Source organism: Humulus lupulus, chromosome X (genome assembly GCF_963169125.1).
Source record: "Humulus lupulus chromosome X, drHumLupu1.1, whole genome shotgun sequence".
Lineage (NCBI taxonomy): Eukaryota > Viridiplantae > Streptophyta > Magnoliopsida > Rosales > Cannabaceae > Humulus > Humulus lupulus.
The window spans coordinates 189,299,858-189,310,152 of record NC_084802.1 but is presented as its reverse complement, the minus strand read 5'-3'; the positions used below and the strand labels follow the sequence as shown (position 1 = coordinate 189,310,152).

At 35.6% G+C, this 10,295-nt stretch overlaps 1 protein-coding gene across 2 annotated transcripts; it reads left to right on the top strand.

Annotated features, from left to right (window-relative positions):
- The first annotated feature begins 904 nt into the window (after positions 1–904).
- LOC133805044 (nucleobase-ascorbate transporter 3) lies at positions 905–5,701 on the top strand. Of its 2 annotated transcripts, XM_062243150.1 has the most exons (15): positions 905–1,013; positions 1,126–1,453; positions 2,024–2,121; positions 2,239–2,415; positions 2,939–3,039; positions 3,205–3,280; positions 3,379–3,438; positions 3,522–3,706; positions 3,798–3,894; positions 4,146–4,232; positions 4,377–4,435; positions 4,550–4,641; positions 4,726–4,803; positions 4,948–5,108; positions 5,245–5,701. In XM_062243150.1, exons 2-15 carry the CDS (start codon positions 1,282–1,284, stop codon positions 5,461–5,463), a joined length of 1,662 nt encoding a protein of 553 aa, XP_062099134.1. In that variant the 5' UTR covers positions 905–1,013; positions 1,126–1,281; the 3' UTR covers positions 5,464–5,701. The 2 variants fall into 2 exon arrangements, with proteins under 2 accessions (XP_062099134.1, XP_062099133.1); XM_062243149.1 differs by having other exon boundaries at positions 907–1,453.
- The last annotated feature ends 4,594 nt before the right edge of the window (positions 5,702–10,295 follow it).

The following is a 10,295-nucleotide window of genomic DNA, read 5'->3' as shown; positions in this document are numbered from 1 at the left end:
AGCGCGAAATTTTAAAAATTCTCTTTGTAGCTTCTGTCTTCTTCTATTGGTTAATGATAATAATAATAATAATTGGAGACTATGCATGTACAGCTTTTATTTGAACGAATACCGCTGTTTCAATCCAAATCCAAATCTACCAACACATTATTACTAGATAGATAGATATATAATATACTACAATTAAAGGTCTTTATTATGTGAAAAGTTCAAAGTGTTTAAAAAAAGAAAAGAAAAAAAATAGCATCTTTTTCTGTTTTCTTTTTGGTATTAATTTGCATAGAAGTTAAAAAGATTCCAAAGCTAGAGTAGAATGTGACGTAAAATGTAGGGTGAAAAGTGATTATCAATTGGGAATGGGAATGGGAATGTGATGTGTATATACTTTTTGGATCTCTAGGTAGCTACGTGTGGTGTGGCATGTGGGTCGTCGGAAATTTTTATTGCAGATCGGATAAGAAGAAGAAAGTTTGGATTTTGATTAGACCTCTAAACAATCAAGTGTTTTTAGACCTGGGTATGGGTTATATTATATTCTGTGGTGTACCTCATTATAATTTTACTACTGCTTGTGAACAAAAAGAAGGAAAATCTCATTCAAATTATCCTTATTAATTAATTAATAATAATAATAATAATACTCTACCCAAAAATAAATCCCTGTTGTCCTTATCTTTTTTGTAAGAAAAAACAAAAAAGTAACGGTGTATTAATAATAAAAATAATACATGTAAGAAAATAAAAGGGATATTAGTATTAATGGATATTACCAAAGCAATTTCCTCGAAGAGAGTGAATCCCACGCGTTGTTCTCCATACTTCATAATGCTTCTGTTCCTCGGTAAACGACAAGCTCCAAACGTAATCCGATTAATATACCATTCATAGCCATAGCCATTGCCATATGATACGAATATTAACTCTCTCTTCTGTTTCTTTCTTTCTCTCTCTTTCTCAGTTTGGTCGTTTTGTATTTTCTGAGAAGGGTAGAAGGAGTTTTGTGCTTATTTTAAGTAAATTATAGTTAATAAATGACTTGATGAAGTCTTTGTTTGAACTGTGACTAAATTTATATATTATTATTTTCTCTCTCTTTCTCTCTCTCACTCTCACTCCTCTCCTCAGGTCGGTCGGTGGATTTAATTTTAGAATGACTAGTAAAGATAGATAGAGCAAAACCAGAATAAGAGCAGCTACAACGCTTTCGTTTCCTTCTTACAAATCTTGTTTTTATCAAACTAAAAGAAAGAGTTGTAGTGAAGGGAGGAAAATAATATCGAGATGGGCGAAACAGAGAACCACCACCACCATCATCACCAGCCGCCGCCGCCACAGGTGGCTGCTCCTCCGATGGCGCCATCATTTCCTCTCGGAGCAGCAAGGGGTCCCACTTGGGTTCCGGCTGAGCAACTCCAACAGCTTCACTATTGCATCCACTCCAATCCCTCATGGCGTTAGTCTCTCTCTCTCTCTCTCTCTTAGGTTCTGGGTCTTTACAATTTCGGTTTTTGATTCAGATTGATTTAATATTGTGTTGTTCTGCTCAAAAGATTCGTAAAGTTGAGACTCTTTTTTGGATATATAAGTATACGTTCTTATTATAATTTTTTTAAGTAAAAAAGGTGTGTGCTTTTTCTTAGGATTAGTATTATTATTATTATTATTATTATTATCATTATATTTTTCTTTCAAATCTATTTGGTTCACCTTCATGTCCTAGTCTTGTGCGTGGGGTTGCCGAGAGGATCTTAAATTACCAGATATAAATTTATGTATATATATTAGTTTTGATTACTAAATACTTTTAATTACAATTTCCAATCTTTTACATTTAAAAGAAAAATTGCGATATTAAAATTGTCATTTAACAACTAAACAAGCATTTTATAGTTATTGTATGTTAGAATTATCAAGTTTAATAAGAAAGAAGATGTGAATGTAAATTTGTTAAGATGTATAAGTTAGAATTATCAAGCTTTTGGTCGTCTGAAACTAATTGATTTCTTTCAATTAAATATTGCAGCTATAGCAGTTATTCTAGCTTTCCAACACTATATTGTGATGCTCGGGACTATAGTTCTGGTTACTAACTCACTTGTTCCTCGAATGGGTGGGGACAGTGTAAGTTATTTATTTAACCCATATTATTTATTTATTTTGAAAAGAAATGAAAAAGAAAGTATTCGTGGACTTGACATTCTTGCTTTTTGTTGTTGTTGTTGTTGTTGTACTGAGCAGGGTGATAAAGCCCGAGTGATTCAAACGTTGCTGTTTGTGGCAGGAATTAACACACTTATTCAGACTATGATGGGGTCGAGGCTTCCTACTGTGATGAGTGCCTCGTTTGCTTTCACATTGCCTGTGTTATCAATCATCAATGACGTTTCTGGTAGGGAATTCCAAAGTGAGCAACAGGTATGCAATTATATATGATTCAAATACAGCATTATAACTTACAGCTTGTTGAGAATCTTTTAGCTTATTTTTTTTCTCCTTTACATGGGTGATCCCCACTTATTTTTCATGGTAGTGGGATGGGATTCAAAAGACTTCAATTTATATATATATATATATATATATATATATGCATTATTATGTGAAGTCTGTCCAAAAATAATTAAATAAATAAAGGAGAAGAAGAAGATTACATGTGGGACTTCGTGTTAGTTGGAAGTGGTTATGTGTCAACAGGAGATCTGATATTATCTAATGGTTTAATATACTATATAATATTGTGAATTCATATTCACAGAAGTATTGTTTTTACAGTTTCTATAGTAAGCATTGCTCGAGAGTTGGAACCTGTCCTGCTGCATTTTGAAACATAACTTTTTTTTTTTTTAATTTGAAACTGAAATTATTAATGTTTTAACCTAAATATGCCACTTGGATTGGATTAACATGTAATAGCTAAATAATTCAATCTTGCTGCTTGCAGAGATTTCGTTACACCATGAGAACTATCCAAGGATCCCTAATTGTTTCGTCCTTTATCAGCATGATACTGGGGTTTTCCAGGGCATGGGGCAATTTGACACGGTATCATATTCCTAAGTTTGATTGCCTTTGATATATACTAATCTTCTTTTTTTCCCATAAATTTCTTTCATCTTAAGATTTTTTAAAATAGGCATGACTTGTCAAATTTTCATAATTGTGATTGTAATGTTTGCCTGACCTTCCTCACAATGCTTTCCCCTGCAGCTTATTTAGTCCCATTATAATCGTGCCACTGGTTTCTGTTGTGGGTCTTGGGCTCTTTGCAAGGGGATTCCCACTTGTAATGTCCAGAAAACTCTGTTACTTTTGTGTCTTCATAAGATAACATTATTAAAAAGCCCTTGATAACACTTTCTTTTTTCCTTGTTCTGTATGCAGCTTGCTAGCTGTGTAGAAATTGGCCTGCCTATGCTAATATTCCTGGTTATCTCCCAACAGGTTGTACAAAATTACTTAACCTGCCACTTTCAGTTCTCAAAACTTTTGCTCAGCATAAAATAACTGTACATGTTCTGTTGCAGTATTTGAAGCGCATCCATTCCACGGCTCATCAAATTCTTGAAAGGTTTGCTTTGCTTTTTTGCATTGCACTTGTCTGGGCTTTTGCTGCCATCCTCACCGTAGCTGGAGCTTACAACAATGTTAAGCAGCAGACTAAATTAAGTTGCCGCACAGACCGCTCTTATCTTATGACATCTGCTCCTTGGTACGTCAAGATTATTCTGCTTTCCTGACAGAGTTGTGTTTCATTCTGGAAGGGTCTTCTTCTCTTGACACTGTGTGTTGTTCTGATATAGGATCAGAATTCCATACCCCTTTCAGTGGGGTACACCCATATTTAAAGCAAGCCATGTCTTTGGGATGATGGGTGCAGCTCTTGTTGCATCTGCAGAGGTTTGTAGAACTTCCATGCAAATTACTATATAACTCAAGATTTTTTTCCTGCTGTCTTTCTCGATATTAAGAAGTTTGTTCTTCGCACTCTATTATTCTTTTTCCTTTTGTGTAAATTATGCACGAGTTTTTTAGATCTTAGTTGAAGTTGGGTGTGCATGCATATGGTATGTTAATTTATTATCTAAATCTTTATACCAAGTCTGATGCCTATTTTCTTTTCTGGCATATAATTATAAATTTCAATGCAGTCAACTGCAACACTTTTTGCAGCATCGCGGCTTTCAGGTGCTACAGCCCCTCCGGCATACGTTCTCAGCAGAAGTATTGGGCTGCAGGTCGTTATGATTTGTCTTGTTGTTATACTCCCACATCTCAACACTGAAATTATGCATCTGTAACTGCTGTTATAAAGATGAGAATAGGTGTTAATATACCTTCAATCAAGAGATAAAAATATGGGTGTGTATGTCCAAATGCAGGGTGTTGGCATGCTGATTGAAGGAATTTTCGGTGCTGCTGTTGGTAATACTGCATCTGTGTAAGCAAACAGAGATTCTATTTGCTTTAGCTCTAAATCATTTTCTCTGCGGAGCAACTTTAATGTTTTCTCTTCTAAATTTTAATGGCAATACTCTTGTAAATGATATCGCAGTGAAAATGTTGGCCTACTTGGACTGACACACATTGGTAGCAGAAGAGTTGTGCAAATATCAACTGCTTTCATGTTCTTCTTCTCCATATTTGGTTTGTTTCTACTACTTATTGTAATTCTCTAGATAAAAGTCAGGTATGTTTCTCTTGTTTGATCATCTCGCCTTTCGTTTCCAGGAAAATTTGGTGCCTTCTTTGCCTCTATTCCTTTACCAATATTTGCTGCTATATACTGTGTCTTGTTTGGCATTGTCGGTGAGCGATGTTTCTGATGCTGCTGCTGTCTGATGCTGCTGCTGTTATAGCTCTATAGACATACCATTTTCCCTCTAATTTTCTTTCAAGTTCTTTCTGTTAAATTTTTTTACTATAATTATTTCTTTTTTCGTATATTTGCAGCTGCTTCTGGAATCTCATTCATACAGTTTGCAAACTGTAATTCAATGAGAAACATATACGTTTTAGGCGTTACCTTGTTCCTTGGGATATCAATTCCCCAATATTTTGTCATGAACACTGCTTCAGATGGTCATGGACCAGTAAAAACAGATGGTGGATGGGTAAGTTAATTTTGCTTTAGCCAACAATCAGTTGTGTGTTTGGTTCTTCGAAATGTTCCATTTGAATTATTCTTTTATATCTTTTACACCCTCTTGCCATGAGAAAATTTGGATGTTTGATTCATTGTCTCTGCAGTTTGATGACATATTGAACACAATCTTTTCCTCTCCACCAACGGTTGCCATGATCGTTGGGACGTTGCTTGATAACACACTCGAGGCTAAATATGCAGTTGATGACAGGGGAATCCCATGGTGGAGACCCTTCCAAAGCAGGAAGGGAGATGTTAGAAATGAGGAGTTTTACAACCTACCTCTCAGGATACATGAATATATGCCCACCAGATTTCTCTAAACTAATCTTATTTTTGGCTTTGTATATTACTACTCTCTCTATTTTCCTTCTTTTTTTGTCTACTATCTTTTCTGTTGGCACAATCTTCTTATTTGGGCAGGCAGGCATATCAGGTTGTGTGGTGTGATAAATTGTAATCAATGAACAAATTTCATTGCTTGCGAATTTTTTTCCTCCCGAACTTACAGGACTTGAAAGAGTCTCTGAAAAACACCTCTAATATTATTTTGGTTTCTAATTTTCAAAATGTTTCAAAATCAGCCCGTAAATATTATAACCCATTAAAAATAAGATCCCTGGTTACTCTAAATTATAGTGTTTTTTTTTTTTTTTTCTGTCTCAGTTGTGATTTCTGGGGTTGATGAAACTGTGATTAGGCCATCTCCAAAGAAGGTCCCACCAGTTTTTGGGAGGGCGGCATATTGTGAGGAACAGTTCACGGTACAAATAATGATTGTATGTATACAGTACACATGTTTGATGAGGCTGTTAATATTTGGGGTTAGGGGGTTGCATTTCCATTAATGGAACACAGTGGCCATGAAATCTGAGATGACAGTAACTAACCGAGGAGCAATTAGTTTTATTAGAGTTAAGACATAAGATTGAGTTGGAAAAAATATTTTGATTTTTTCTTATTATACATCACCTTTTATAATGATTGGAATAGTACAACCCCACCAACAGAACGAAAACCCTCTTGTCTTCTCCATTTATATCAAAATTTAATTATACCCGAATCTTATATTACTACCATTACTGTACTTATTTTCTCTTCTATTTTTCTTCAATTGCAAACAAATGCCATTTTCCCAGTGATTTTAGAGATTGAATTGAGGTTTGCAATCTCTCTTTCTCCCAAACTTTTTAATATCGATCATTGAAATATATATGATTTTCTTCTGTTCTCTATTGTTATACTGGTATGGTACCATTTTATTAAAAAAGAAATTGATTAGGCTTTACGCATACATGGTGTCCCAACAAATATCCATTAGAATGCGTGCCATTATTGTTGTAGTTTTCTAAAAATTTAAGTTGTGTGATTCATGTCAATAATATATTTTTTTCTGCAAAACTTTCTGGATTTCCACTTCCGTTTTTTTCTTTATCTTCTAAACATTTTTTGTTGACATATTCCCTTATTGAGAATAATTGTTTCTTCTTCTTCTTCTTTTTCTTCTTCATTATTCTTATCATTTTGTGCAGAATTTAAGTTTTTAACTTTTTGTTTTATTTGATGTATACATTTCATATTTGCATTAGTTTGAACTATTTCGTCATGATTTCATATTTTAATCGAGAGAAATAGCGGCAAAAGTACCTAATATTTTAAGAAATTAGTGATTTAGTTCCCAATTATTTTTTTGTGGGAATAATACACATTGTCCACTTCCGTTGGTATCCGTCTGTACCCAGCTGTAAAACTCTTCAGAACAGTAAGAGAATTGAATGAAAACACTTGTAAAGATGCCAAAAAAGATTATAGCATCTATTGATTGAGATCTTTATTTATATGCTTATTGTTTGCTACAGAAGAAACAATTCTGTTATAACAGAATTTATTACAATGATCAAGAAAGTAAACTGAAAACAATTAAGCCTTAAGTCAACTAACTAAACTGAATTTGTTGACTATCATCCCCCCTCAAACGAAAAAGGGTAGATACCACTTTGGGTTTGTCCTTCAGGTACTGAAATCTGTCATTTGGCAAGGACTTTGTTAAGATATCGGCTACCTGATCAACAAAAGACACATATCGCACAGTAAGTTCATTATTCAGAACTTGATCTCTTACAAAGTGTTGATCAATCTCTATATGTTTGCATCTGGCATGCAAAACAGGATTAGCTGCTAAGGTAGCAGCTCCTTGGTTATTAACCCAAATAATTGGAGTAGCTGCAAGTGTCACATGAAGTTCAGTTAATAAAGACAACAACCATTTAATTTCAGCTGCAGTATTGGCTAATGATCTAAACTCAGACTCTGTACTAGATCTAGCAACCACTAGTTGCTTCTTTGCAGACCAAGAGATTAGATTAGGACCTAAGAACACTGCATATCCGCCTGTTGAACGCCTGTCATCAATGCAGCTTGCCCAATCTGCATCAAAGTATGCTTCAAGTGACATTCTAGGTGCAGGTCGTAGGATTAGTCCCTCTGATATAGTACCTTTCAAGTACCTGAGTAATCGCTTACAAGCTTCCCAGTGAACACTGGTAGGAGCATGAATAAACTGAGATAGCTTGTTAATAATGTAAGCAACATCAGGCCTGGTTAGTGTCAAATACTGTAATGCACCTATTGTACTTCTATATAGAGTCTTGTCTTCAAAGGGAGTACCTTCAGTGAGAGCAAGTTTGTGAGTACTACTTGTGGGAGTAAGACAACTTTTGGCTCCATCTAAATGAACTCTGAGTAATAGATCAGTAATATACTTGCTTTGAGACAAATACATACCTTCAGTACATCTATGAATCTCAACCCCAAGAAAGTAATAGACCTGCCCCAAATCTTTAAGTGAAAATGATGCATTCAAATCAGCTATAAGCTTTTGAATCAATACTAGATTAGGACCTGTAATCAAGATATCATCCACATAGACTAGAAGAATAACAAGGGTATCCAAGGATCCATGAACAAACAAAGAAGTATAAGCTTTGGAAGCTGAAAATCCCCAGCTAAATAGGGTGTGTTTGAGCTTCTCATTCCAAGCTCGAGGTGCCTGTTTAAGACCATATATAGCCTTGTGTAACCTACAAACATAAGAAGGTCTGTTTGGATCTTCAAAACCTTGGGGCTGAGACATATACACAATCTCATTTAAGTTGCCATTAAGGAAAGCATTTGAAACATCTAATTGTCGAACATCCCAATTAGATGAGACCACCAAGGTGAGGACTGTTCTAACAGTGACTGGTTTCACTACAGGACTAAACATGTCCTCATAGTCAATGCCTGGCTGTTGAAGGTACCCTTTCGCTACTAATTGTGATTTAAACTTGTCAAGAGAGCCATCTGCCTTTAACTTCACTCTGTAGACCCACTTGTTGCCAATGAGATGCATATGAGGCTCATAAGGGACCAAGGACCAAGTGCCTGTCTTTATCAAAGCATCATATTCCTGTTTCATAGATGCATACCATGCTGGATTTTGAAGAGCAGATTTAGTTTCTTCGGTTCACTGGGTAACAAGGACTCAGGAAAAGGATATTTAGTAGCCAAATATTTTTTGGCTTGTAAATGCCCCTCTGAGAACGAGTAGTCATGGTGTGAGTCCTTTGCGGCAGAATAGGTACTACAGAAACCAAAGGAAGTTCTTCAGAATCAGGAGCTGAAGTCGCTGAAACTGATGGAATGACAGAGACACCAAGCTCAGAAGATGGCAATGAGGGCTGCTCAGTTGATGCATTAGACATGATAGGAGGTGAAGTAGCATCGCAGAAGGGTGAAGACTTAACAACACGATCAGAATTTAGCTCAGGTGAAGCAGCAGCAACATTAGGTGTAGGCACAACATTAGAAACTGAAGTAACAACATTTGTATGAAACTGAACAGTTGGAAAATGAGTAGAAGTAGAGGGTACCTTAGATGACTTTGGAGCTTGAGATGGTGGAAAGTGATGTTCATTAAACACCACATGTCGAGCAATAAACAATCTGCCAACTGCATTCTCACATAAGTATCCGTTGTGCTTTGGAGAATAGCCCAAAAAGATACATTCTTTAGACCTATATTCTAGCTTGTAATGATTGTAAGGTCGAAGATATGGAAAACAGGCACATCCAAATGGTTTCAAGACTGAATAATCAGGTGTTTGTTTGAATAAACTCTCATATGGACTTATATCACCAAGCACAGGTGTTGGCATTCTATTAATGGAGAAAATAGCACAATTAAAGGCATGCCACCAGTAAGACATATCCAAACCAGAATGAGCTAGTAAGGTCAAACATTTTCTGTAATATGTCGATGCTTTCTCTCAACTCGACCATTCTGTTCATGCGTGTGAGAACATGGATGTTGGAACTTGATGCCTTGATCACGTAGAAACCGCTCAAAAGGTCTATACTCACCTCCCCAATCAGCTTGCACACCCTTGATAGGTAAGCCAAACTGTTTTTCCACCAAACTTTTAAATTGAATAAAAGTTTCAAAAGATTGAGACTTAAAAGTTAGTGGAAATATCCAAGTGAATCGACTATAGTCATCAATAAAATGAACATAATATTTGTAGTTATCTTTGGACACAACACGAGATGGCCCCCATAAATCTGTGTGTATTAGTTCAAGAGGTTAAGTGGCCCTACTATGAGACATGGGAAAAGGAAGTCTATGGCTTGCCTTGCTGACATGCATTACAGAAATGGAGATGTTTTAGTGAATGAGAAATCTTGGTTTGAGACAAAATCTTAGATAGTGTGGCAGGTGCCGAATGACTAAGTTTACAATGCCAAAGGTTAATATCAGATGATTTATTTGTGATAAACACAGAAGGAGATGATGAAACAGAATAAGTAGGAGATGAGTCTTTATTGATTTCAGATTCAGTACATGAAGAAACTGTGTTAACAGTTTGAGTACAAGTGTTTTTACTGAAAGGAGAATGATTACAATCTGTATTACAAGTAGAAACAGTAGAAGTAGCTAGGTGACACTGCAATGATGTATTTGAAAGACTCGTAGTACCATCTCCTAAGAGGTAGAGGCCATCTTTAAGTTTCCCTTTAAGCAAGACTGTATCGGTTTGCTTGTCCTTGACAAAACAACAAGATTTATGAAACTCCATAAAAACATCATTATCTTTAGTGAGTTTAGAGACACTAACAA

What these genes read in the sequence shown, in the direction of transcription:
- LOC133805044 (XM_062243150.1), top strand. Translation starts at nt 1,282, where the DNA reads ATGGGCGAAACAGAGAACCACCACCACCATCATCACCAGCCGCCGCCG. An exon ending in GTTGGTAATACTGCATCTGT is followed by an intron (nt 4,436 to 4,549) that starts GTAAGCAAACAG and finishes ATGATATCGCAG; the next exon opens with TGAAAATGTTGGCCTACTTG. An exon ending in GTTCTTCTTCTCCATATTTG is followed by an intron (nt 4,642 to 4,725) that starts GTTTGTTTCTAC and finishes TTTCGTTTCCAG; the next exon opens with GAAAATTTGGTGCCTTCTTT.